Source organism: Mustela putorius, unplaced genomic scaffold, assembly GCF_011764305.1.
Source record: "Mustela putorius furo isolate JIRA1106 unplaced genomic scaffold, ASM1176430v1.1 tig00537293_pilon_pilon_pilon, whole genome shotgun sequence".
NCBI lineage: Eukaryota > Metazoa > Chordata > Mammalia > Carnivora > Mustelidae > Mustela > Mustela putorius.
This window is the reverse complement of record NW_025422431.1, coordinates 2,652,252-2,679,684: the sequence shown is the minus strand read 5'-3', so window position 1 is coordinate 2,679,684 and position 27,433 is coordinate 2,652,252. Positions and strand designations below refer to the sequence as shown.

The window sequence follows — 27,433 nt, the reverse complement described above, 5'->3', positions numbered from 1 at the left end:
GCTGGAATTGGCTGGGCCTCGGGGGCGGGGCGCAGACGGCGCGAGCTACGGCTGGGGCTGAAAGGGTCCGGCCGCGGCTGCGAGGCCCGGCTCAGGTCTGTGGGTCTAGGGCCTGGAGTGCGAGGCACCCGTGCAGGAGAGGGAGGGGCAGGGGGGTGCCTTAGTACTGCCCTTTTTTTGCATTCAGAAGATGGCCTAGCTGCGCTTTAGAGAGGTTTGCATTAGCTCCGAGCCTGTCTGACAAGTGAGGACACTGAGGCCGAGAAGTGGGAGGCTTTGCCATCTGCTGGGCCACGCCACCTGCTAAGGGGAAGCTGGGGACCAAGACCTCGGGGTCTGCGCTCCCAGGCCCGCTTGAATCCGTGGGCGTGAGGAGCAAGGGCCCTGCTCCTTTCTTTCCCTGCGGGAGGCTGCAGCAGGCTCCCTGGGGGAGGAGCTCGGGACGCAGAGGAGGAGCCAAGGCAACCCCAGGAGCTGGGACGCAATCCTCTGGGATAAGAGGCAGAGCCCGGAGGAACCCCGTCAGCCAGGCGGGCAGAAAGCTCCGGGCGCAGCCTCATGGAAGACAAGCAGATCCTGTGCGTGGGGCTGGTGGTGCTGGACGTCATCAATGTAGTGGACAAGTACCCGGAGGAGGACACGGACAGCAGGTAGGGGCGCCCGGGCCCCTCGGAGACTCCTGGGGCTGCTGCAGCCCCGCGTTTGAGCCCTGTAGCCAAGACCCCAACCCCAGGTCTGCGGGGCCGAGGCCAGCCTCGGGAGCTGGTATCCCGTGCCCTCCGCCTCAGAGGACCTGGGGAAAAAATTGAGGCCCGTCATAGTAAGACCCAGGCTTTGGATAGCACTGTGCTGGCCAGTTTCCGTCTCAGGAATCATTATCCGAGTTTAGAAGCTCCTTTGAGATGAAGTGATTTATCCAAGGGCATGTAACTAATAAGGGGCAGGACCAGAAGACCGGCGCACTTGTCTCTCACCAGTGGTCACTTCTAATTTATCTACTACGTATATCTCATCTGTTTCTTAAATAAATTTTGAGGTAGCTTACAATGTTAAGTATGCACAGATAGAGTGCAGGGACACCTCAAACCATGGTGTTGAACTTCACTCTAGCTTCAGGGCTTGCTGGCACTAGAGGCAAATTTAGAACTTCTGTGGGTTATGGATAGAGCCTGTTCCTGTGCCATGACCAACGTTTCCCTGGTGCTAAATTCCAAGAGTTTACCAGAAGTCCTTTTTACAAAATCAGTGAACAACATCTTTTTTGGTTGTCTTGTAGAAGTCAAAGAGTCACTCGTTGGCCCTTGTATTTACTCTTAATAAGAACCTCACCATTACACTGTAATCCCAGAAGAGCATTTCTCTGGGGCGGAATCCAGGTCTTTCCCTTGGTGCTGTCTAGTGCTTCGAATCCCGACAATGGCTGCTTGGCTCTCAGCTTTCGCAGCCAAGAACTGGATAAAAGGCTAGTTCAAGGTTGAACTCAGGACACTCTAGCACTCATCGCCATGAATATCCAGTTCTCCCTCTTTTAATTGAGGAGAGAGAGACCCTGGTAGTCTGCAAGCTCTGAGTCCACCCAGCACGGTCACACACTTTCCGTACAGCAGCCCATGGGAAATGTGTAAGGATCACTCAAATCGTCTTCTTACAGATGAGGAAGCAGCTACCTCTGTGGAGAAATTAAATAATTATTGTAAGGCCACTTAGTTAATGAGTGGCAGAGCAGTAACTACAGTTCATAGGGATCTAGTGCTCCAGCCGTCTGTCATCTCCTGAGCTCCCTCTCCCTTCGCTGTTGCCCATCTCATGGAATTGACGCTTTGCTTTGGGCTGCTCTGTTTGCCAGAGCTTAGAGCCCTTGCCAGGGGGGCAGGGACAGTGGGGGAGGAGTACAGGGGTCGGCTGCTCTGCAGACCTAGGTAGGTCAAGCCAGCCGGCCGCAGGATGCAGGCACAGTGAGGGGTTCGGCCTCCTCTCAAGAGAACAGTGTGGGTTCCAAGGCGGCAGGTCCTCCCAAGGACTGTTGCGCCCCGGGAAGACCTGGCGTGGAGTGTCACTTTCAAAGACAGCTGCAGTCCCATTCCCTTTGAGCTTACTTACCTGGAGAGGCTAGGATAAGGAGATCCTGCCAGCTCCCACCAGGATGGGCTCATTCTGAAGGTGGCCATTGGGGCATCTCTAAAGAGACCTCAATGCCCCCTGCTCTCAGGGTGTACCTCCCCCTCCCCCAGACCCATGGCTCTTCTCTGCAGAATGGTGTGGTTGTCCTTAGGGCACCTCTCTCTCTTTCTTTCTCTCTCTCTCTCTCTCTCTCGTGCCCAGCCCACCTGGCTCACCTTCTGGACTCCTGTGCCTCCCAGAAGAGCAAGCCCAAGTGAGAACCCAGACCTGCCCAGGCATTTCAGCCCCACCTGTCCCAAGGTCCTGGGCTCCCCAGGATCTGGGGACTCTCAGGAGCCACCACCTGGAACTCAGCCAGACCCCTGAGTTATGACCCTTCCTCCCAGAGTCCAGGCTGAGAAGAGCTTTCCAGAAAGTGTCCTCATGCTCCGCAGGGCATTTCTGCACAGGAAGTTGGGTATCAGTGTGACGCTGAAGGCTTTCCACAAAGTAAAATTGCAGGCCCTTTCTTCGAAACCTCATCCAAGCTGGGGGCTAAGGACGTTCTATTCACAACTACACAACACAGCGCATGGCTGTGATTGTGGAGTCAGGCCACTGGATTTGGATGGCCGCTCCGTCCCTGACTATGGATGTGATCCCGAGAGTCAGTCACGTCCCACGAAGCTCCCCTGTTCTAATCTGCATGAAAATTTCTCTAAAGCTCCTAGCTCATGAAATGTTTGTCCCTTTACAAATTAGTATCCTTCCCAGTGAGGTCATGGACCCCTTTTCCCAAGACCGAAGGGAACTTCGGGATTAAGTCTTTGTGTCAGGATAACTTAGCCCCAAAATTCTGCTTCGTGAATTTCTCTTGATAAGTGGTTCTTTTTTTTTTTTTTTTAAGATTTTATTTATTTATTTGACAGAGAGATCACAAGTAGGCAGAGAGTCAGGCAGAGAGAGAGAGAGAGAAGCAGGCTCCCTGCTGAGCAAAGAGCCTGATGCGGGGCTTGATCCCAGGACACTGAGATCATGACCTGAGCCGAAGGCAGCAGCTTAATCCACTAAGCCACCCAGGCACCCCTTGATAAGTGGTTCTTATGGGAACTGGCCACGGTGTTCTCTTTGGAAGAACAGAACCAGCAGCCGGGCACTGTTGACTCCACAGGATTGTGGGTGCACAGGGAGACATCATGATAGTGCTTCGATGTGCCAAAGTCATAGTTTTGTTGTTGGTAACCTCAACGCCCTGCGGGTGCAGCCTCCAAGCAGTGTCCGCGTACACCTTGAGTTAGATTTTCAGTCAAGACAGAGAAAGACTAAAGGAAAGAAGGCAACCATGTGATGGGATGGCGTGTTAACGAACCTTACTGTGGTGATCATTTTGCAATATCCCCGTTTCAGATCAAGCTGTGTATCTTCAATTTACAGAATGTTATGTGACAAGTATAGTTCAATAAAGCTGAAAGGAAGGAGAAACCAAAAAATGGAGAAAAACTGGTCTTCATCCAATAATCTCTTTAACTTTTGACATTCTTTTTTTTTTTTTTTTTTTTTTTTAAGATTTTATTTATTTATTTGACAGAGAGAGAAATCACAAGTAGATGGAGAGGCAGGCAGAGAGAGAGAGAGAGAGAGAGAGGGAAGCAGGCTCCCTGCCGAGCAGAGAGCCCGATGCGGGACTCGATCCCAGGACCCTGAGATCATGACCTGAGCCGAAGGCAGCGGCTTAACCCACTGAGCCACCCAGGCGCCCCAACTTTTGACATTCTTACATAAGTCAGCTTCCCCCCTTCCCTCCACACCCCCCACTTAAATGATCTCAATATCCAGTTTTGCTCCTGGTCTTACTTATTTTAACCTGAGTTTTCAAAGCGGGCTCCCCGGAGGGGAGCCGGGAGCCGATCTGACAGCTGTGAGAGGAGGAACTTGGAGCTCTCCAGCAGTCGGGGCTGAAGGTACGGCAGCTCTGTGCCTCTGGGAGAGGCTGGTCATCGTAAGGGAGAACGGAGTCACCCTACTGGAGCCCTCCTTTGTGATGGACCGGAGTGCGTGAAAATGAGAAGGCTGGGCGAGATGCTTTCTGAGAGAGAGCTCCCAGCTCAGGCATGTCATGGGTCCTACCCAGGGCACTGTGGCCAGCTTTGCTTCACCTGGCCCCAGCCTCCTGGAGCTGCAGGGCACCTCTCTCTCTTTCTTTCTCTCTCTCTCTCTCTCTCTCTCTCTCGTGCCCAGCCCACCTGGCTCACCTTCTGGACTCCTGTGCCTCCCAGAAGAGCAAGCCCAAGTGAGAACCCAGACCTGCCCAGGCATTTCAGCCCCACCTGTCCCAAGGTCCTGGGCTCCCCAGGATCTGGGGACTCTCAGGAGCCACCACCTGGAGCTCAGCCAGACCCCTGAGTTATGACCCTTCCTCCCAGAGTCCAGGCTGAGAAGAGCTTTCCAGAAAGTGTCCTCATGCTCAGCAGGGCATTTCTGCACAGGTGCTTGTTTTGCAGGTGCTTGTCCCAAAGATGGCAGCGCGGAGGGAACGCATCCAATTCCTGCACTGTCCTGTCCCTCCTCGGAGCCCCCTGTGCCTTCATGGGCTCGCTGGCCCCGGGCCACGTTGCTGAGTGAGTGGAGGAGGGAGCAGGAAGGCCTGCCCGCAGGGTGCGGGGCCCAGAAGGAAGTCTTGACCCACGGGAGGGGGGGCTTGGGGTGGAGGGCAGGCTGGAAGAAATAGGGTGTGGGGTAACTCTGGATCCAGAGCGGGAGGGGCGGAGTAGAGTACCAGCATCCTAGACCGGCGTGGCTTATCTGCGGCTCAGGTGTTAATGCTCTCTGTTAAAGCTGTCCTTTCCACAGCCTGTTGCCTCCGCCCCTCTCCAGAGCCTGCTCAGCTTCCCACCTCTTCCTTCCTTGCTTCCAACAGACTCTGCGCTGGATATGACTTTGCCCCTCTCCATCCCCCGTGGTCCTGGCTATGCTCGCGGCAGAAGGCAGTCAGGGACGTGCCGTACCCATCCTCCCCCGGGGATGTCCAGCCTCCGTGGTCCTAGGGTTCAGGCCCACAGTTCCTTTCCCCGTTGGGAGGGCAGGGCCAGTGCTTGTGTCCTTGTTGTTCACTGAAGCCACAAGAGCACCCTGCCCAAGGACACCCTGAAGCCACATGCTAACGCTGGGCCCAGACCCAGGCCTCCGCTCACTAGCTGTGAGGCCCCCACGCTTTCTCTGTGTTGGCTGCTGCCAGGACCCAAGAGCCCTTTGACCCCTGGCACTGCCAGTTCAGCAAATGCTTATCAGGAGGTGAGGCCCACACTTTGCCCACTGTGGGCACTAGAGCAGGCTGCCAGCTTGCTGGCCTGTGAAGCTCAGCCCTTTGAACCCTGGTTTCAGGGGGGGCTGCTGCCCAAGCCTAGCCCCCTGAGCTGCAGCCAGATTCCCTTTCTTGGTGAAGGGGCACGAAAGAGATTGGGAGACAAGGGCCTTTCCTGTGAGGTGGGACAGAAGGGCTGGTCACTTGTTAACTTTCTTCAGTGGCTGTCTTCCTTCCCAGCAAGAGGCAAAACCTGAGTTTTGCATGGCTCTCACTCAGGGTCGTGGACTCCCCGTTATGGAACCATAATGCTGGGAGGTGGGCCCCTCCGGATTCTCAAAACATTGAATGAGCCCCTACCACGTGCCAGGCACTGTATGTGCAAAAAGGCATTTGGAAAACCAAACCGTAGTTGGTGTGCTTTGGGGAAGTTCCTATTTAAAGGAACCTTGAGGGGTGAGATGAGGAGTGATGCCCCGAGCTGGTCCCAATTTGGTCTGTATTGTCCGGCTTTGGTGTTGCCAAAGCGGGGTCCGGCCATTAGTGAGAAAGGTCAGGATGGTGGCTGGACTAGTGGTCCCAGGATACTGTGTCCAGAGAGGGCCAGGAAACGTGGGCCTGGCCCCCTTGTTCTGTGGGTGCAGTCTCCCCGAGGGGCCACCTCCTGCTCCCACTGATCGGAGGAGATCCTTGGGGTAAGAGTCCCGCACCAGGGGCTCCACTGTGTGGAGCATTAGGCCGTGGGAGCCAGCTCTCTGCCTGGAGGGCTCACCGCGCAGCGAGGGGAGAGGGCTGTGGGTGGGCTCCCCAAGGCAGCATCGCTTCCTGGCTGGGCATCACGGAGGCGGGTGTGGAATCACAGCATGGCAGGGGCCTTCAGAGAAGAGCACGGAGAGGATGAGTGTGTAGAGGGCAGCTGGGGGGCAAAGTACCACCTCGGTAATTATTAATTCTGCCGAGGCTTTGCATGAAACTGGCCACGGTGCCCTCGCCTGCTTTGTTCAAACAGGGCGCACATGCTCTAGGCCCCAGATCCACCCCATCCAGTTCCACGGACTTCAGCACATCCTTTCTGGCTTGAGTCAGACCAAAGGGACAGGTGCGGGGTTGGAGTTTACTCCAATCAGGCTCTAGAAGAACGTCCCTCGGTGTTTTTCTCACTGAGTTCCAGGCTATGCGCCCCTGCCTTTCCTGCCCCCTTGCACAGCCTGGGGTGGCATGGTGGTTTCCAGTCCCTCCTGGCCCCCTCCGCTTGCCTCCAGGGTCCCCAGCGGTCCTGCCACCGACCCTCCAGTCCCCAAACCTTTGTCGAGCCGCACCTCCCCCCCACCCCGGGTTGCTCCATCCCGGCAGTTTTGTCCTGGATGACCTCCGCCGCTATTCTGTGGACCTCCGCTACACAGTCTCTCAGACCACGGGCTCTGTCCCCATCTCCACGGTCATCATCAGCGAGGCCACTGGTAGCCGCACCATCCTGCATGCCTACAGGTTTGTATGCCAGTCTGCGCCTTGCCAGCCGCCGCTGTCGCCGTCACTAACTCTCAGAACAGGATCCTTCTCTCAGAGGCCCACGTGCTCCAGCACCCCCTCCCCATCCCTGCAGGAGGTCCAGGCCACTTATAGGCTCTAATCGGTGTCTCCTTGCCCTTCCCCTGACTCGGGCTCCACCCCAAGCTTCCTGGTGGCTGACTTCAGGCAGCGGGGCGTGGATGTGTCCCAGGTGGCCTGGCAGAGCAGAGGGGAAACCCCGTGCTCTTGCTGCATCGTCAACAACTCCAATGGCTCCCGCACCATTGTGCTCTACGACACGTAAGGCCCCCTGGCCTCGCCCTGGCACGGCCCACCAATCAGTTCCCTCACTTGCCACCGGGGCATCCCGGCAAGCCGCCTCTCTCTTTGTACCAGAAATCGTCCCCAAGCCAACCTGTTCAGTGATTTCTCAATTGTTTTCAATTAGGGGAGAAGTGAGGTGGGAAGAGATGTGCTTTGCTCTGATGACTTGGCCTTGGTCAACACCAAGGATGGGCAGGCAAGCCTGTGCAAAACATAATTCATGGTGTGATTTTTCATAATTGGCCAATCAGCAGCCCGGGAGTGGGTGGGGGGGGAATTGTTCTGAGGACAGAGGGATGGTGGGAGATGGGATTCCACCCATCTTAAGCCCTGATGGGGACCCACTGGAATTTCTGGGCTCAGCCCCCAGAGTTGCCAGCCTGCAGCATGGCACCAAGGAGATGGGTTTGGGTGTTCAGAAGAGATGGGTCCACCACAAAGTTCCCTGCATAGTGAAGCCAGGCCAAAAGCCACACACAATTCACGCCATCACTGAAGCAGAGGGAAGGGCATCATTGGGTTGGTAGACCAGGGCCATCAGATGCTATGTTAACTAGGAGGCAAGGATCCCCTTTAAAGTCCCAAGCTACCAGGGAGAGGCCCTGTGGACCCAGATCCTTTTCATCTGTCCCAGATTCTCTCCTGAAGAATCCCACACGTTAGGTTTCCTAAGAACCTAGTGTGTGCCAGATACTATGTTAGGACTAAGATGGTCCACACCCAGCAGTCCTGGGGTTCAGGGTGTCCCTACATGCCTAACATGACTCCTGGATCTGGGGGAGAGGGGGTAGCTATATTAGAACAAGCTTTATGGCCAGTGGTCTCTGGGCTCCCTGTGTCCCAGTGTATAAGTGAGTGGGCATATGTGCTGGCAATGACCTTCTCCTTGGCAGCCCTAGTCATCTGCCCATTAAGCAACAATCTGCAATTTTGATCAAGGACACCACGTGGGTATTCACAGGAAGAGGAGAGGAGCTCAGAGGGGAAACATTTGTTGCCCACTGGCCTCGGTGCAGGGATATCCACACACATTACCTCCAGCTGCAGCAGGCTGGAGGGTTTGGACCACTTACCAATGGGCAAGCAGCCTCCAAAAGGCCCAGGTACACACCTAGTTAATTAGATGGATTCAGCTGCAGAATGTAGAGGGGAGGGCATAGTTTGGGGTAGGTCTCTGGTCAAGGCTGACCCTTCCTGGATCTCCAAATCTAAGTCAGCCAAACCTAGACTAGTCCTCAAGCACCAGCCTTGACCTCAGGGTTGCAACATGGAGCTGCCAGACCTAGAACCCTGGTGGGACCACTGCTGGGAGCTAAACTGTGCCGCTGGCAAGGGGGGAATTCTGGGAATTGTAGTCCCTGGTGCTCTTAGAGTATTCTGGGAGATGTGGTCTCCAAAGCTCACTCAATTGAATCTTGACCCATGCTGCATTTGCGTTCACAACTTACTTAATACCCAAAGGGCACCCCAGCCAACTGCCTCCAGCCCTCCATCTGGATGGAGCTGAGTAGGACAAGGAGTGATCAGGAGGTTAGCCTGGAAAGGGCCTGTCCCAGAGTTGAGCCTCAGATGCCTTTGTGGGAGATCCGGCTTCCCGCCATGCTGCAGGCGGCACCAGGCATGGGGGCCCCGGCAGCCAGTTGGAGATCCCGGCCTTGGCCGACCTCACCATGCCTTTTCTCTCTCCTTCCTGTCCTGTGACTTAGGAACCTGCCAGATGTGTCTGCTACAGACTTTGAAAAGGTTGACCTGACCCGGTTCAAGTGGATCCACATTGAGGCAAGTCCTGCCCTACCTTGTGTTTTGAGGGACTCAACCCGCCAGCCCTCCATGTATTCCACCTTCTTCTTAGTATTTTTGACCCATGAAGTACCCTCAAGATCAATGACTCTGAGCCCCCTCATCCCCTCTCCATCTTGCTCTGTGTTTTAAGGCCCAGAAAGCACCGTACTCAAGTTCACACAGCAGAATGTAGGCACCAGAAGCAGGAAACTGGCTCTAGGCCAAGATCCGTGCTTTTCTGCCTTAGGGGCTGCCCACCTCCTCCACACTGGGAGAAATCCTGAGTTCGAATCCTAGCCTTGTCATTTAATTCACCATGTGTCTTTAGGAAGGTCTTTTATTCCTTTATCTCCTCCTCGGTGAAATCAGGGGACTGGTCAATAAGGTCTCCAAGGTCAATGACTGCTCTAGAATTTTGAAACTTAGGATACAGCTCCTGCCCAGCTTCCGGGTGCCCCTATCCCGCCTGACCCAGAGTCCCAGCAGGGAGGGAGGGAGGAGCCAGAGGCCTGGCCCCGCCCTGCTTGTCCTGAGCCAACCCGCCCTGCCCCGCCCCGCCCCAGGGCCGGAACGCGTCGGAGCAGGTGAAGATGCTGCGGCGGATAGAACAGCACAACGCCTCGCAGCCTCCGGCCCAGAAGATCCGCGTGTCTGTGGAGGTGGAGAAGCCCCGGGAGGAGCTGTTCCAACTGTTTGGCTATGGAGATGTGGTGAGTGGCCCACGCAGCTTCCCCTTGCCACATCCAGCTCATATGGGTGGTTTTTTATATATTTTTTTAAGATTAAAAAAAAAAAAAGTGTTTACATGAGAGAGCACAGAGGGAGAGAGAGAAGCCGACTCCCCGCTGAGCAGCGAGTCTGGCCTATGGCTTGACCCCAAGACCCTGGGATCATGACCTGAGCTGAAGACAGGTGGTTGAGCCGCCCAGGTGCCTCTCATTTAGGTCTTAAAGGAATCAGCCGTTCCTTTGGTTTCTGGGAATGCCCACCACATCTGGGATGGCTTGGTGTCATTAGCAGGTGGAGGTCAAAGAGGCAGGCCCCCAGTTTTGGACTCCTTTGCAGGCCTCAGTGATGGCCAGGGAGCAAAATTTCTGCATCCCAGTGGGTGTGAGAGTAGCCAGAGGGCTAATAGCTACCCACGGAGTACCCCGCATGGGAGCGTCTCCTCTCCCGGCCTCTTCAGCCCTTTCCTCTGTCAAATGAGCGACTAGGACAGTTCTCCGGGGTGTCCTCCAACTCTGGGGTGGGTGGCAGGCAGTGGGAGCCACTCAGGGTTGAGGGAGGATGGGGAGGGGACTTGCATAAGGTAAATTTGGGTAATGCTGGGATGGAAGTGAATTCTGCGGGACAATCCTCGCATCATCGCCCAAGCTGGTTGGGCCTCCCCCGTGGCTTGGATGCCTGAGCCATACCCAGGGTTTTTAGCTGAGTGGTAGGGGTGCAGCTCGGCTGAAGTATCTTTCAGCAAAACTCACTCTGGAGATTCTAACGTGTAGCTGGTGTGGAGGGAGCTCTACAGCCCCTGCCCCTTTATTTCAGACCGGGAGGGAATACTTTTTTGTTTGTTTGTTTGTTTGTTTGTTTTTAAAGATTTATTTATTTGACAGAGAGAGGCAAAGAGGCAGGCAGAGAAAGGGGGAAGCAGGCTCCCTGTTGAGCAGAGAGCCCGACGTGGGGCTCGATTCCAGGACCCTGAAGCCATGACCCAAGACCATGACCCGAGTCGAAGTCAGAGGCTTAACCCACCGAGCCACCCAGGCGCCCGGGGAATAGTTTTATCCGGAAAACAAAACAAAGCAAACCCCTCCTGAGAGCCGGATGTGTAACTCGGCAGTGCTGGCTTTCACCGCAAGATGGCGCTCAAGGCTCGCTTTGGGTTTCCAGCTGCAGGGTCATTCGTTGGTCTTAGACCAAATAAACCAGGGGCTTCTGTGCCCGGTTACCGGGCTGTGTTCCAGTACATATTGAGCGAGTATGAATACGCATTCCTGTGGGTCAGGGAGCTCCTACGTTTAGGCGGCCCTGTTGGAGGAGCGGCATATAATACGGGGGCAACACTAGGCCACTGATGGTGAGTGACTGAGCCGGGCTAAGTTAGGGTGACCGTCAGCCTCTCGTCCACTGCTTGCAGGTGTTTGTCAGCAAAGATGTGGCCAAGCACCTGGGGTTCCGGTCAGCGGGGGAGGCCCTGAGGGGCTTGTACGGGCGTGTGAGGAAAGGGTGAGTAGGGGGAAGCCAGGAAGGGGCCCTAGGTGTGCAGAGTGAGGGAGTCTGGCCCCGGGCTGGGGGCAGCATCTCCCTGAGGGGGGACTCGAGGCTGGGCCCCGGGGCTGGGCCTCCCACCCAGCTGAGTGGAGGGTCTTGCAGGGCGGTGCTTGTCTGCGCCTGGGCTGAGGAGGGCGCCGATGCCCTGGGCCCCGATGGACGGCTGCTGCACTCCGACGCCTTCCCTCCGCCCCGGGTGGTGGATACTCTGGGGGCCGGAGACACCTTCAACGCCTCAGTCATTTTCAGCCTGTCCCAGGGTGAGTATACGCGCGGGAGGCGCCGGGTGATGCCTGCCCCTGCCCAGAGGACCAGGCTGAGCCAGCCCCCTGTCCCTCCAGGGCACAGTATGCAGGAGGCGCTTCGGTTCGGCTGCCAGGTGGCCGGCAAGAAGTGTGGCCTGCAGGGCTTTGACGGCATCGTGTGACCGCCCTGGGGCGGGGGGCCCTGGCTCAGAGCACCCCCTCCTTGGAGGCTGGCGCCTTCCCAGCCACCACTGCCTTCTACCCCGCTCCAGGCAGCCTGGCATCTGCGCAGCACGCCCCCTGGGCAGATGCAGGCTTGGGGGGCGGGGTGGGGGGGGCGGGGCGTGCTCTGCCTGTGTCCTCGTGTCTCTGCTGAGCCACAGAGCAAATAAACCTCCCACCCCAGGGCCCACTTCCTTCCGCCAGTCTGTCTGTCCTTGATGTCCAAACTGCTTGGCTGGGGATGCCAGATGCTTTGATGCTACAGCCCTTCACCCTCTTCTCTGTTCCTCCAATGAACCTCCCTCCAGAGGCCCAGAGTGGGGCGGCCCGCTCTAGAGCAGCGGGAAGCACCCCCAACTTGCCACCAGCCACGCCCTCGGTGGAGACCCAACCCAGCGGGTTCTGGGGAAGAGGAGCCACAGGGCATGGGTAGAGACCCTGGGCCTTCCTGGCTGGGGAGGACACTTGTCTCCTTGTACCCAGGGACCGTTCCAAATTAACAAGCCATGAGAAAATCTCCTCTGGATCCCTGGGCTGTGGCTCTGAGACTGTTCCCATGGCTGAGCCAACCCGACAGGCCAGTGGGCAGGGAGCCTACTCTGTGGTTTGGTGGCGGCTTCATGGTCCAAAAATATCTCCTTTGTGACTGTCCTGGAGCCTGAAGCCCCACCCTTGGGGCCACCTTGTCCCGAAGGCAGTGCCTCGTCCTAGGCCTGGGACCTAAACCAGGCCTGAGGGCATATTGGGAATGAGCCAAGTTTCGTAAGGAAGTTGGGGCCCCAGAATGTGCTAAAGACCATGGGCTTTGTAGTCTGACACACCTGAATTCAAATCCGCCACTTAATTCATGCTGTCTCCTTGGGTACGTTACTGACTCAGTCTTCTTCAATTTTCCTCATCATTTCCTCATATAGAAAATGCCCGGCATGATGCCTGGAGTGTACTGGGCTCTCAGTAAGTGGTAGATCTTGTTGATACTCTGGGGAGGGCTCCTACAGGGTGGTGGGGAGGACCGGCGTGGGGCTGCGGGAGGGGAGGGTCCGGGGTGTCTGAACCACAGAGGAAGGGGAAGAGGAGCCTTTGGGCCCCAGGGAGAGGCGGTGCCCTCCCCCCCCCCCCCCCCCCCTTGTCTGCAGCTGGCTGAGCCCTCCTGCTGTGTCTCAGCACCCTCTGGGACCACTGGGGAAGCCAAAGCCCCTCCCAGAGGCCTGTCCAGTCCCCAATCCCCTGTGTCCCTGAGGCCAGGCCAGCCACACCAGGAAGTAGATGGCCCAAGCAGATACATTCATCAGTTCTTTATTGGTTGTCTGGGCCCTAAAGCTGCTGCCCTCAACTTCAGGTCTCCCTGAGCTGCCCCTCTGGGGGCCAGGAAGCGGACAAAGAGGCGGTCCTGGGCCCAGCCTACACGCCCCCACTCTTCGGGGCTCATGTTCTGGTACTGAGCCTTCTGCGGGTGCAGATCTTTATCGCAAAGGTTCATATCTCATCATTCTCCAGTTGAATAACATGAACTTCAAACTCATTTGGGGTGTTCTTAGACTCCAGTGTTTCCTCTGGAAGCTCCTCTGCATCCTTTACAGTGTTCCTGGCCTCTGCCTGTCCTGTAGCCTCTGCCGCAGGGCCTGGGACTTCTCTCTCAGCCTCTGTCTGTTCCCCAGCCTCTTGCACAGGCTCTGAGGACTCCCTTCTGGCCTCTACCTGTCCCCCATCTTCTCTGGGACCCAGGGCTCCCTGCAGCTCTTGTCCTGGCAGGCTGTTAGCTAATGGGGGCTGCCTCCCAACGTCTTGTGGCTCCGGGGGCTCTTCGGGCTGTGTGTGCCTTGGGGCCTCTCCTGGGAAGTTGATGAGCTCTGCAGGGGACATGAGCCCATCCCTGTTCAGGTCCTGGGTCTCAAGCACCTTGTCCACTACCAGGATCACCTGCGGAAGCACACAGTTGCCGTACAGGCTACACTGAACAGACATGTTCCCGGGAGCCCTGACCCTCCCCACACCTCCCCACCTCCCTGCCAGGTAGGCTCAGAGCACTTCTTTCCTAGTGGATTCCCCAAAACAGTCATGATGAAAAAGACTGAAGCCCCAAGCAGCTGAGTCTCCTTCGTGAGAGAAGCCCTCCCCCTCCACCAGCCAGCAGGGCTTACCGGGTTGGCGATGGGAAAATCAGCAGCTCCAGGTGCCAGAGCTGCGGTCAACATGGACAACAGCTCCAGGCCATCCAGCTGTCCACTCTGGTCATAGTCGTGGAGGGCAAAGAGGTAGAGGAGAACTAAGGAGGAAAAGCCGGATGAGAAGAGACATCAGGAACAGGCAGGGGGTGACTGATGGCCCAGGGTCAGTCTTGGGTGTGCTGCCCCGGAGCCCCTGCCCGCTGGCCCCAGTGCCCAGCCCCTCACCCTGCTCCCGGGTCATGTGTTCGGGCTCCTTTTCCATCCTCTCCAGTCCCTGTAGGTAGTTCTGCAGAAGCCTGCCAGAAACAGGGAAAGTCAGCCCCACGGGCCAGTGTGCAGACCCAGGCCTACCCCTACCCCCAGCCCCCACCCCCGGCCCAGCCCACTCACTGAAGCTGCTCCTGGCCTGGCTGGAAGGGGTTGGACAGGGGCTGCTGCTGCATCTCAGGGTCCAGCCTGGAGGAGAGAGAGAAGGGCCAGGCCTGCAAAGAGCCTCCCTGAGGATCCGGCCTACCAGCCGCCCACCCTCAAGTTCCTGGCAGAGTTCTCTCCCCAGACCCAAAGGGCGTTGTTCTCTCAAATTCTGCAAAAACCTTGTGGGGCGGAGACCCTTCTGGTCTCAGAAGCAGAACCACACTCCCTTGGGCTGTTTTTACAGATTCCTAACTTAGACGTTAAGGGAAAACGCAAATAAAGTGTCTGGTTAGAGGCCAGATGAGGACACACCTAGTAGATACAAGTTGGAGACCCAAGAAAACAGTGAGTGGGTGTCCAGATAGCAGGGATCATGGCCACCCTTCAGCTCTGGGGCCCGGGCCACGGGGCAGGCCTCTGACTCGGCCCGGAGGCACTGCCCTGGTTTCCACAGACCGGATCTGTTCCACGACACATGCTGAGGGTATGCATGATGGTTCTGGAGTTTCCATCTGCTCAGGCTCTTTTTCTCAGTCCGTAAAGCCCAAGGTTTGCTCCCAGTTCTGGACAGGGCTGCCTGTTTGACCCAAATCAGTCCAGACCTGCAAGGCTAGATTGCAGGAGCCGCTGCGGCAGCCTCTGTCCCTGCTGCCAGACTTGCTGCTCTGTCTCTGTCCCTCCCCTCGCACCCCACATACCCAGTGTGGTCTTCACACCGGAGCCTCGAGGCAGATGAGCACACAAAACAGAACAGATCTGCTAACAATCTCTTATTCTCACAGAAGGTATGGAGAAGAGGAGCACAGCCCCTTCCCGGGCCACAGCTGCTTCCCCAAGCCTCATACCCTGTCGGAACTGAAGCCCCAGATCCCAGACGACCCACAGCTCCTTCCCCAAGCCTCACACTCCCTTAGAACTGAGGCCCAGGATCCCAGAGGAACTGATCCCAGCAAAGGTGTCCTGTTGCCCGCTCTGCGAAGGGCTTTCCTATAGGCAGAGGTCAGGGGAAGGGCGGGATACAGAGCTCCAGGAGCATACACCCCAGGCTCCTGCCTCCCAGAGGGGCCCACCGCACCCTCAGACTCTCCAGACTCCCTGTATCCCAGCCTGTGGCCCTGCCTTCTGGAGCCCATTACCTCACGGTTCCGTCCTTGGGAGCCGCCTGACAAAGGGGCAGCAGCAGCACTAACATTCTCGTTGCCAAAGGTAACAACATCCTTGCAGGAACTGGAACTAGGAACAGAGTTAGGGAGTCAAGGGGAAGGGATGTCTGCCACAGAGTGAGGGGACAGGAGGGTTAGACAGGAGCTGCTGTTCTCTTTGCCTCCACCCGCAGCCAGGTGACAGGACTCCTTCCTGCTCAGGGAGGAGGCCCACACAGACATCAGCCATCCCCTGTGGAATCTGCCGGAAACAAATTTTACTCTGGACCCAGTGTCTAAAGCATGGAAAGCAGATCCGCTGTGGCAGAAGCAGCTCTGGGGACAGGAGTCCCTCCCCACACCCATCCCCCACTCTGTGGTGCCCAGCCCATCCCCCAACCCCATCCTTCCACACACACCCCCCCCAGCCAGAGGTGCTCAGAGAAGTACAATTCAAGTACATCTACTCCAGTCCAGTTCCTCACTTTGCAAATGGAAACTAGCTCAGAGACCTTAAGAAAAAGGCCAGATCAGAAATGTAGAGGGTCACAAAAAGACCAAGATTTATGCAGAGGCAGATTATTAGCCTGTATTTATTAAAACTCACCCAAGAATAAATCAGTAAAGGCTCAGACTCCTTGAAACAGATGTAAACTCAGGTAAGGGTTGAAACAAACCAGAGTCAAGCCAACGGTGGCCTCAGGACCTATTCTTTTCTCTTAGGAAATCCCAGTAGAAAAGAAAAAACAAAAGCTCCCCCTTAGACCTTCATTGTGCAGGCCCACTGGCAACACAAGCTCTTGGTTATATGAAAAGAGTCAAAGAGAGAAAGGATCAGTCAGAAGTACAGAGCATGAAGCTTACTGACTAGTCCCAGGTAGGTGTACGGATTCTACTAATTCCCAAGGAAGCACACACCCACCATATCTGAGGCCTGAGACCACACCCCCATCTCTAGGAAGACAAATCCTCAGGTGCAGAGGATCAGGAACCACTGTCATGGTCCCTGACATAACAGCTGGCACAGAATTCTCCTGGGGAAATCCTGTCGGTTTCATCAGATTCTCAAAGAGCTCTATAGCTCTAACAAGGTGCAGAAGCACGGAAAGGCTGGATTCCAATGCCTCAGAGAGGTGGGGAAGGACAGGGACATGGCCTTGCCCATGGGAAGATGCATGTGGGAGGCTGCCTATAGCTATGCAGAGCCACCTTGAGGAATAAACAACCAAATATGGAAGTCTACAAGAAGGTGAAGCTACCAAGAGGCACAGAAACTGTCTTTAGTTTTCTCTGCATATACGTAGACCCAACAGATATCATGAGTCTATATAGTTGATTAGTGTCCATAATCCACAGCAGCCAAATGGGTGCTGAAACCACAGTTCCCTAAAGGTGTTCATGAACATTGGCTGCAAAACAGATCCTTGAGCTCCAGATGTTGCAACCAAGAGAGAAAACAAGTCATGGGCCAATCTGAGGGAGGGAGCTGGAACTGAGATTTCCGTATCATCAGCTGGGGGCCCTCAGGGTTAGGGTTAGGGTTAGGTTAATCCAAACCCCAGCTTTAGATTTTCTAAAATAAAAACTGCCATGATGCCTGAGTGGCTTAGTTGGTTAGGTCTCTGCCTTCGGCTTGGGTCGTGATCCGGGAATCCTGGAATCAAGTCCCATAACAGGCTTCCCCTGCTCTGCAGGGAGCCTACAGGTTAGGTTAGGATTAGACTAGGGTTAGGTTAACCCTAACCCCAACTGCCATGGACACATCTCTCTGAAAGGGTCGTCTAGAAAAATATCCAAACCTCCATGTCTGGGGAGTATGATAGGAACTGTCCCAATGAAAGTCATCCCAAAGCTGGCTAAAAATAGAAAGTATCTTTACAAATGCATTGAGTTGGCAAGAAAGTAAGAAATTCTGAGTACAGTGAAACAGAAAGCACAGGGCAACGGTAACCCTGGGTGGGGGGGAGTGAGCTTGAAGTAGACTTTGGCTGTCAAACCAAACCTTGGTCAATTTGCACTATCAGCTCGAGTGGCTGGTGCAGTAGAAGAGCCCAGAGATAAAGGTTGGACCCACCCAGTGGGAGGAGACTAATAGCAGATTCCCAACCTAGAGCTGGGATTCAAACAGTCCTACTCAATCCATACTTTTTTGTGGACAAAAAGTAAATGTGCCACAAAGAAGGGAGGGCAGCATAAATCTTGTCTGTCTTGACCTTGGTGCTGGGTAGAAGGGATAAAGTCTTCCCTGAGCATTTGTAACAAGCCTGCTCTAATGTGGGTCCAAGGCCTGAACTAAGCTACTGCTGTGGTTCAAAAGCCAAAGCACATTGCTTGCATTTTAAGTGGTACCTGGTTGAGAGTACCTCCAGTCAACTAGTAAAGGAAAATACACATCTTGTCCGAGAAACACAATTCCAATTCAGGCCCCAAAGTAATTCCATTGGTAAAGGGTCATGGAGCATAACCTCACAGCCAGAAAGTCACAAACACACAAGGAAATAAGACACTGTGAGTGAGAGCCAGCTAACCAATAGAGGGTGAACCCAGACTTGCAAAAGGACGGCACTGGAATTATCATACCAAGAACATGAAGTATATCTAATTTGTTTCAAGAAATTAAAGAGAAGCTTAAAACTATGGGAAAAGAGTATGAGCATAAAAATGACCAAGAAGATTTGAAGAAGAACCAAATATAACTTCCACAAATACAACGAAAAGATTAATTTTGAGTAAGTTAGTAATAATGAGTAAGTTAGACGATGTGAGAATTAATGAACAAATTATCCAGGAGGTAGCTCATTGAGCCAGAGACAGAAAATATAAAACACGGGTTAAGTGGCATGGAAAATGAAGGAGAACTGGGATCAAAGCAGTGTCCTAAGATATAACAGCTGAGATTTTCCCCAATCTCCTGCAAAAACACAATACTTGAATCCAGGAAGCCCAACAATCCAAGGAAAGCTAAATAAATAGGATACACATCCAGAGCTATTCTGAAACTATATGATACCAAGAAAAAGAGAAGGTCTTAAAGGCAGTCAGAAGGAAAAGACAAATCCCCAAAAGGACGATTAGAGTGATAGTTGATTTCTCAACAGCAACAGTGATACCAGGTTACAGTAGTACAGTATTTTAACACATTGAGAAGGGGAAGTGTGGGGGGCGTGGGGGAGAACTGTAATTCTAGAATTCTCGTCTCAGCAAAATTATCTTCCAAAAATGAGGTGAAACAAAAACAATTTTAATAACAAATTAGAGAATTTGCCACCAACATTCCTCCATTAAAGAAAATTCTAAGGGATTTACTGCAGGAAAAAGGAAAATGATCCCAGAAGGGTTTGAAATGCAAGGAAAAATGGTGAGCAGAAAAAAATTAGAAAGTATTTGGGAAAACAGAAACAAACACAGACTGATAATTACATTAATATAGGGAGCAAAAAAAGGTGAACTAAACTGCAATATTGGACAACATGAAGATGTAAGGTGAGGGGGTGCCTCGGTGGCTCAATGAGTTAAAGCCTCTACCTTCAGCTCAGGTCATGGTCCCAGGGTCCTGGGATCAAGCATGCAGCGGGCTCTCTGCTCAGCAGGGAGCCTGCTTCCCACTCTCTCTCTGCCTGCCCCTCTGCCTGCTTGTCATCTCTCTCTCTGTCAAATAAGTAAGTTAAAAAAAAAAAAAAGATGTATGGTGAGGATGGTTGTTTGGGAAGAGAGTAGACATATTGAGCAACTTTGTTAAATATGCACGGAAAGGTCTTAAGGAGAACCACTAAAAAACCAGAAATGGAAGAAATAGAATATATGACCTCAAACCAGCAGAGAAAAAAATGAATGGAATTTTTTATTTTTTATTAAAGCAGGATTATTTTTTAATATTTTATTTATTTATTTGACAGAGAGAGAGACAACAAGGAGAGGGAACACAAGCAGGGGGAGTCAGAGAGGGAGAAGCAGGCTTCCTGTTGAACAGGGAGCCTGATATAGGGCTCCATCCCAGGACCCCGGGATCATGACCTGAGCCAAAGGTAGATGCTTAATGACTGAGCAACCCAGGTGCCCCATGAATGGAATTTTAAAAAAAAATCATTTCAAAAGAAGGCAGTAAAAGAGAATAGAGAAACTTTAAAAATGAAAAAGGCAAAAAATATATAAATTAAATGGTAAAAATAGATCTAATTTTATCGGTGGTCATAACTATAAATTCTTTAAATTCATCGGTTAAGAAATAGAAATTACCGGGGTGCCTGGGTGGCTCAGTGGGTTAAGCCCCTGCCTTTGGCTCAGGTCATGATCCCAGGGTCCTGGGATCGAGCCCCACATCAGGCTCTCTGCTCAGCAGGGAGCCTGCTTTTTCCTCTCCCACTCCCCCTGTTTGTGTTCCCTCTCTTACTATCTCTCTCGGTCAAATAAATAAATAAAATCTTAAGAAAGAGAGAGAGAGACAGAGAGGAAGGAAGGAAGGAAGTGTGGTATACCCAGACAATGGAATACTAGTTAGTGCTTAAGAGAAATGAGCTATTGGGGTGCTGGGTGGCTCAGTTGGTTAAAGCGCCTGCCTTCGGCTCAGATTATGATCTCCAGGTCCTGGGATCGACCCCACATTGGGCTTCCTGATCAGTGGGGAGTCTGCTTCTCCCTCTCCCTACTCATGCTCCCTCTCTCTCAAATAAATAAACTCTTTAAAAAAAAAAAAAAAAACTAGCAAGCCATGGAAAGCCCTAGAGGAATTTAAATCAATACCACTAAGTGAAAGAAGCCAATCTGAAAAGGCTATGCACTGTATGATTTCGACGGTAAGACATTCTGGAAAAGGCAAAACTGTGGAGGCCGTCAAAATAGTGGTTGCTATGGGTTGGGGTGGAAGGATGAAGAGGTGGAGCACGGAAGATTTCAGGGCAGTGAAACTACTCTCTATGATACTACAATGACAAGACATGTGATTATACAATTGTCCAAACCCACAGAATGTTCTAGAATGAACCCTGATGTAAACTATGGACTTTGAGTGATGATGTGTCAGTGTGGGTTCCTCCAGTTGTCTGGAATGCACAGTCTGGCCTGGGATGTTGATTGTGGGGGAGCAGTGCATGTAGAGGGGAGCACAGAGGTGTACAGGAAATCTCTGTACCTCCCGCTCAACTTTGCTGTGAACCTAAAACTGCTCTAAAAAATTAAAATCTTAAAAAAAAAAAAAAACTAGCAGAACTACAAGGAGAAAAGTCGAATCTGCCATCATGGTGGGAGAATTTAATAGACATCATCCAGTATTTGAAACATTAACCAGACTAAAAATGAGTAAGAATGTAGAAGGTTGAATAAAAAACTTAATATGCCTGAGCTAATGAACAAATGAGAGACCAGTCCCCTAGCAAGTACATATTCTTCTCAATACATGTGGAATATTTATAAAATCTGACAAATAATGGGCCAGAGCACATGGCTCAGTGAATAACAAAGAATCTGTCTCATGCTATATTATATGACTAACATGTAATTACATAGAAACCAACAACAAAAATGATGCAAAAAATCTCACATATATGGAAATTTAAAAGGCATGCTTACACGTGTATCAGAGAAGAAAATCATAATGGAAACTTAAATACTTAGAGTTGGATAATACTGGGAAAATATGCGTGAAAACAAGATGGGTAGACAGAGCAGTATCAGAGGGAAAGTGGATTGACTTAAAAGCATCTAATAGAAGAAAGAGCTAAAAGTTTGTGAGTTAAGCTTCCAACTCAATAAGCTAATAAGACAGAATAAACTTAAAGAAATGAGGAGCACCTGGGTGGCTCAGTTAACGCCTCTGCCTTCAGCTCAGGTCATGATCCCAGGGTCCTGGGATTGACTCTCTGCTCAGCAGGGAGCCTGCTTCGTCCTCTCTCTCTGCCTGATTCTCTACCTACTTGTGATCTCCATCTGTCAAATAAATAAATAAAATCTTAAAAAAAAAAAAAGAAATTGAATCAGTGAGGATTAGCCTCTGTTGTTTGAGGGACTACAAACCTGACACTTTCTAGAGAGCAACCTGGAAATGTGTGGTAATTGCCATGAAACTGACCCAGTGATACCATCCTGAGGATTACAGAGGGAGGAACTCAAATGGAAAAAGAATTATAAAGATATTTATAACCATACCATTCATATTAGTGAAAGAAACATAATCAACCTGAATGGCTAACATTTAGGCAATGGCTAAGCAAGGCATATTAAAGGATGGAGCAATTAAAAATGATAAATATTGCAGAGCCCCTGGGTGTCTCAGTAGGTTGTGCACCTGACTCTTGGTTTCAGCTCAGGTCAGGGTCTCAGGACCTGGGATTGGGAGGAGGGCCTGCCCCACCCCCCTGCATTAGGCTCTGAGCTCCGTGGGGAGTCTGCTTCTCTCTCTGCTCTCTATCTCTCAAATAATTTTTTTAAAAATGATATTGCAGGGGCACCTTGGTGGCTCAGTGGGTTAAAGCCTCTGCCTTCAGCTCAGGTTGTGATCCCAGGGTCCTGGGATCGAGCCCCACATCAGGCTCTCTGTTTGGCAGGGGGCCTGCTTCCCTTCCTCTCTCCCTGCCTATCTCTCTCTGCCTACCTGTCGTCTCTGTCTGTCAAATAAATAAATAAAATCTTTTAAAAAAATGATATTGCAAATTTGTAATTTTTAAAGGAAAAAACAGATGTGAAAATATCAAAGGCTTAAACTTCTGTATCACGAAAGACACCATAAGTCAAGTACAACAGGACAAGTGAGAGAGGACTAGGGGAGTGTAAGTAGGGTTCAAAACTACCTCGGTTCTTGGGAGGGGGAGCTCCCCACAGCCTACCTCAAGGAGGTGAAAGCCAGAAGTCTCAAGAGAAAGCCCCTGGGGACTGAGAGGAGATGCAAGACTGAGATGCCTGCACCTGAGCCAGGAGGATCAGGGAGAAGGTCCAGCCCACGGGGTGCCTGAGCATTCTGGAAGCAGTGGCTGCAAGAGGGTACAGGTCAATGGGGCAGAGGGCCCTGGTTCTTTATGTGCAGAGTGCTGCTGGGTTTCTTGGGAGGCGGGGCAGTGGAGGCTGGTCTCAGCTGAGGGTTCTGGTATCTAAGATAGAAGAAGAAGCACATAATGGCTGAGAAGGCCAGCTGGCCAGGAGCTGGCCAGGAGAATGCTGGCAAATAGAGACCCTGGGACTAGATACCACAGAAGACAGCCTGGGTAACAACAGATGTCAAAGACCTTTGTGGCCGAAGACCAAGAGGGTGAGCATCTCCAGGGAAGGCAAATAGAAATATAAGTTGGTAGAATGAAGATAAAGTTTATTTGCTGCTTTACTATTTATTAAGCACCCACTGTGTGTGAGGCACTATCTTACAAGTGAGATGGTAAAGTAGAATTACTTCTCCTTTTTGTTTCTTAAAGCTTGCAAATATATAAGAAAGAAAAGATACAGATGTTAGACAGTGATTGAGGGAAAGACACGCAAACAGAGTTACTGAGGAAGAGGTCACACAGTCTAGAGGGGAAGGGTATGGGCCCCAACCTCAGGCGGCCTGAACCCCAGGCCTGGCTCTGGAACCACGAGGCTTCTGTGTTTTAGGCTGTTCATCTACGTGAGGCAGACAAGAGCCCCCCTCATGGGGTGCGGTAAGAGTTCAGTGACACCTGGATGTACACATCCTACACATTTTGCACAGTGCCTGCTTGTACACAAACGCCCGTTTCCCTCCAGAAGTTTCCCTGGCCAGCTCTGCAGTGGCTTCACACACACACACACACCCTCCTGGTCTCCCCACCTGGATGCCCTCAGATTGTTTCCTGCACCCCCATCCCATCTGTTTACTGCCAGGACCTGGGCCTACAGGAGGCGTTGAAGTCATTTAAATCCCTCAGAGCTGTCAAAACCTATTATCCGGGCTTCTCAGGCACTAGCATTGCCTTTTAAAAGAGGACCATCCGGTGGAAGCAATTCAGGCATAAAGGGGAAGCACCCCTCAGATTCCACTAATCTACTCCCTCCTTAGGTCAAATGTTCTGGTTTGCAAAACAGGTCTGCAAATTCCTTGCCCCGCCTTCCCACAAAGGACCAAGTCTGATTTGCCTTTCCTTACATACGATCTGGACTTAGCCACTCACTTCGAACGAACAGCTGAAATAAAGGTGTGGGTCATAAAAGGTGCCATAGCTTGTACCTGGTTCTGCTTCACTCTCCCTCTGTCTCCTCACACGCACATAGGCCCCTGCGGAGCCCTGAGCCGCCACGGAAGAAGTCTTTCGTGATACAGAAGTCCGGCCCTCGGCTGCTCTAGTCTCCCCAGCCCAAGCCCATCCCGGTGAGAGGGCAAACCTTCAGGTGATTCCCACTCCCAGCTTTCAAGGTGCCCCAGTCCACACGGAATGACCAGACATAGGCTGGTTTCCACAGCCAGGCGCAGACTGCACGCTTAGGACCAAGGTCAACGTTCTGGCTTCCAGCCACTAAGTTGTGAGGTGGTTTGTTAAGTTGTCTTAGTAATCAGGACTATGTGTGACCTGTGGTCACATGGGGCCCACCTCTCAGAGCGGCCCTTGGCTTTAGCGTAATGCTCTGCGGACTCCATATTGAAATTATTATTATTATTATTATTATTTTAAATAAGTACGCTCCACCCACAGTGTGGGGCTTGAACTCATGACCTTGATATCAGGTGTCACCAGCCAGGTGCCCACCATCCTGAAATTCTTACTCTTGTTTTTGCCCTGGGCCCTGAAATTACGTATCTGGTCCTGAACCCTGCCCTCATGAATTACTATTATCCTCCTCCTCTTGGTCCGATGCATCCATTTCATGTCTGTAACCATTCAGGGGGCACCTGGGTGGCTCAGTGGGTTAAGCCTCTGCCTTCGGCTCAGGTCATGATCCCAGGACCCTGGGATGGAGCCCCACATCGGGCTCTCTGCTCAGCAGGGAGCCTGCAAACCACCCCCACACTCCCTCTCTGCCTGCCTCTCTGCCTACTTGTGATCTCTCTCTCTCTGTCAAATAAATAAGTAAAACCTTTAAAAAAAAAAAAAAAGGTTTTTTTTTTTTTTGTAGTGGACTGAGAACAGAACTTTGGGACCAGCCCCCACCACAGGCTGTCCCTGCGACCTTGGGTGAATTAATTATCCTCACTGAACTTCAGTTACCTTATCTGCACAAAGAGATGATCACAGTACTCACCTCTCCCAGTTACAATGGATAGGGAGTGTGTAACAAATTAATGTAGTAGCCTCTCTCTTGCCCTTGCCTCCAGTATCTTCTCCATTTAAGGAACCCTCCAGGGAGGGTAGCTCAGTGAGTCAAACATCTGACTCTGGATTTTGGCTCAGGTCGTGATCTCGGGGTGGAGAGACCAAGCCCCATGTCCTGAGCAAGGAGCCTGGTTGAGATTCTCTTTTTCACTCTTCCTCTGATCCTCCCCCTGTACACACACACACACACACACACACACACTCTCTCTCTCTCTCTCTCTCAAATATATAAATCTAAACAAAAAAAGTGGGGGGTGCCTGGGTGGCTCAGTAGGTTAAAGCCCCTGCTTTTGGCTCAGGTCATGATCCCAGGGTCCTGGGATTGAGCCCCTCATCAGGCTCTCTGCTCACCAGGGAGCCTGCTTCCCTCCCTCTCTCTGCCTGCCTCTCTGCCTACTTGTGATCTCTCTCTGTCAAATAAATAAATAAAATCTTAAAAAAAAAAAAAGAACCCTCCATATCCACATCACATTAATCTTCCTTAGCTAGAACGCCCCTGCTCCAAAATCTTCAAAGGCTCCCTATTTCTGTTACAGTCCACAGTCCTCACCTTGGCGTTCAAGGCCTTCTGCAATCAGCTGTCAGGTCAGCATTTTATATTCATCTTCCAGTGCTCCATTACACCAACACTTGGCTTCAAACAGAAGGGCTACTGGAGGGGCGCCTGGGTGGCTCAGAGGGTTAAGCCTCTGCCTTCCGCTCAGGTCATGATCTCAGTGTCCTGGGATTGAGTCCCACATCGGGCTCTCTGCTCAGCAGGGAGCCTGCTTCCTCCTCTCTCTCTCTCTGCCTGCCTCTCTACCTGCTTGTGATCTCTGTCTGTCAAATAAATAAATAAAATCTTTAAAAAAAAAAAAAAGAAGGGCTACTGGAGCCCCCCTGCCCCCCAACACACAAGTGCTTCTCGATTTCACTTTTCAGTGCTTTTGCCCAAGCTGTTCCACCCTCTACCTGGAACGCCCTGGGCCCTCCTGACAACCCAAGCATTCTGGTTATAGCTCATGTCACAAGCTTAAATAACTGCATGGCCCACCTCTGTTGTTTAAAGGAAGTCAAGCTAAGGTACCTCAAGTAATATGTCATGAGGTTGGTGTAATGTGATTTGTTCACGCTGAAGACATTTCTCAGCATTTATAAAAACTTCTATAAGCAACGGGAAAAAAGCCTTTCTTGAACCACCGCCTGTCAACGGTGTTCCTAATCACTCCCTACCACTATAGAGCACATAAATGTGATTTACCCTCACGACCACCTAAAAGCCACAGCTCTTGGTTAACTTAGGTCGTGACGTAGCTCCGTAGTTATACACGTCCTTCACACACACGCACATGCACACACTCACATCCACAATGACTCTCAGGCTTCACATTTTTTCAGGCCTTTGCACCAGCACAGGTGAGGAGAGCCCAGCCTTGGAGTCAGACCTGAGATCAAGTCCTGTCTCTGGGTCCTGACAGTGTGATTCAGGCGAGTGACTTAACCTCTCTGAGCCTAGGGTACCGGTACCTGCCTTGTAACAGCTTGGGGAAGAAGCAACGGGACAATGCAGGGTAAATGAGCGGCACCTGAGTATTTGCAGAGAATCTAGGATGTGGCAAGAGCCTTTGATCGTGGATAGCTTCCATCCAGGGCAAAACTTTCTTCCACAGCATCCCTGTCAATGGCCATCAGCCCTTGCCTGACTTCCAAGTCAGGAGTCCAGCCCCTCATAGGGCATCCTTTCGGTTTTCTGGCTGAGTCTAACTGTCCGAAAGTTATTTTGAACTGAATCCTAACACTTGACTTGTCCCTCCGGTGCCCCTGTCCCTCCCAGGACACGCCCCCCACCAAAGAACACAGAGCGGTTCTACAGCCAAAAAGGCCCCACACCTGACAGCCGGCCTTCACCTCGCCGCTTCCAGCTGGGTGATAACCTGGGGCGCCTCTCCAGCCCCCCGCCCTTTTCTTCATCTGCCAAATAAGACGATGAAACTCCTGCCAGCCCCCAACCCCCCTCCCAGGATGTCAGAGCGACAAAGGAGACACGGGAGGGAGCCGCGGAACCCCACCATCACACCTAGGGAGCTCGGGATTCGCTTTCCAGCGAATCTTCCTCTACCTGCTCTCCGGACCTCCTCCCGGGAAGTGCCCCGAGGCGGGATCCGCCGCTCCAACCCCGTCCGCGCCGCAGGGGGGACGCAGAGGGGCTGCGCCTGCAGCCTGGGGACCCAGAGGCCGGGAGGGCGCCCCGGCCTCGCGGTCCCGCCCTGCGACCCGCGCGTCCCCCGCCGGCTTTGGTGGCGGCGGCGGCGGCCCCCAGCCCGCCCAGCCCGGTGTCCCGCAGCCAGGGGGAGCGGAGCGCGGACCCACCTGCGGCGAGCGCGGCGAGGGCTGGGCTCCGGCTTCGCGGCGGCTAGAGGCTGTGCGGCGGCCGCTCCTCGGCTCCCCGCCGGGCCCTCCCCCGGGCCGCTCCACGTGGCCGCTCCACGTCGCCCTCCGGCCGGACGCCGCCCTGGCCCGGGCAGAGTCCGCAGCCGCCCGCGGCCGGGGGCAGGGCCGCCGCCCTCCGCAGCCCCCCGCGGGCCCCGCCGAGCTTCCTCCCTGCGGTCCCCGCGCGTGTGCGAGCGTGTGTGTGTGTGTGTGTGTGTGTGTGCGTGTCTGCGTCTCCGTGATCTGAGAGACAGAGACGGACATTTAGAGACACACAGACGAAGAGGCAGATGGTGACGCT

The 27,433-nt window shown here is 52.9% G+C and overlaps 2 protein-coding genes across 11 annotated transcripts; one reads left to right on the top strand and one right to left on the bottom strand.

The window, feature by feature from the left end:
* The first annotated feature begins 15 nt into the window (after positions 1-15).
* On the top strand, positions 16-13,273 carry KHK (ketohexokinase). 8 transcript variants are annotated; one of them, XM_045073892.1, is made up of 9 exons: positions 16-650; positions 4,587-4,718; positions 6,755-6,889; positions 7,076-7,210; positions 8,941-9,013; positions 9,580-9,726; positions 11,151-11,239; positions 11,387-11,544; positions 12,666-13,273. In XM_045073892.1, the coding sequence occupies exons 1-9, from the start codon at positions 559-561 to the stop codon at positions 12,707-12,709; spliced, it is 1,005 nt and encodes a 334-aa protein (XP_044929827.1). In that variant the 5' UTR covers positions 16-558; the 3' UTR covers positions 12,710-13,273. The 8 variants fall into 8 exon arrangements, with proteins under 8 accessions (XP_044929827.1, XP_004765447.2, XP_004765448.2 ...); XM_004765390.3 differs by lacking the exon at positions 12,666-13,273 and adding an exon at positions 11,626-12,599 and having other exon boundaries at positions 18-650; XM_004765391.3 differs by lacking the exon at positions 12,666-13,273 and adding an exon at positions 11,626-12,599 and having other exon boundaries at positions 19-650; positions 4,602-4,718.
* CGREF1 (cell growth regulator with EF-hand domain 1) lies at positions 13,032-27,211 on the bottom strand. 3 transcript variants are annotated; one of them, XM_045073893.1, is made up of 6 exons: positions 27,073-27,211; positions 15,470-15,566; positions 14,310-14,375; positions 14,145-14,215; positions 13,893-14,017; positions 13,032-13,671 (listed from the first exon to the last, which is right to left on the bottom strand). In XM_045073893.1, the coding sequence occupies exons 2-6, from the start codon at positions 15,547-15,549 to the stop codon at positions 13,228-13,230; spliced, it is 786 nt and encodes a 261-aa protein (XP_044929828.1). In that variant the 5' UTR covers positions 15,550-15,566; positions 27,073-27,211; the 3' UTR covers positions 13,032-13,227. The 3 variants fall into 3 exon arrangements, with proteins under 3 accessions (XP_044929828.1, XP_004765446.1, XP_044929829.1); XM_004765389.3 differs by lacking the exon at positions 27,073-27,211 and adding an exon at positions 26,822-27,062; XM_045073894.1 differs by lacking the exon at positions 15,470-15,566 and having other exon boundaries at positions 27,073-27,200.
* Between the last annotated feature and the right edge of the window lie 222 nt (positions 27,212-27,433).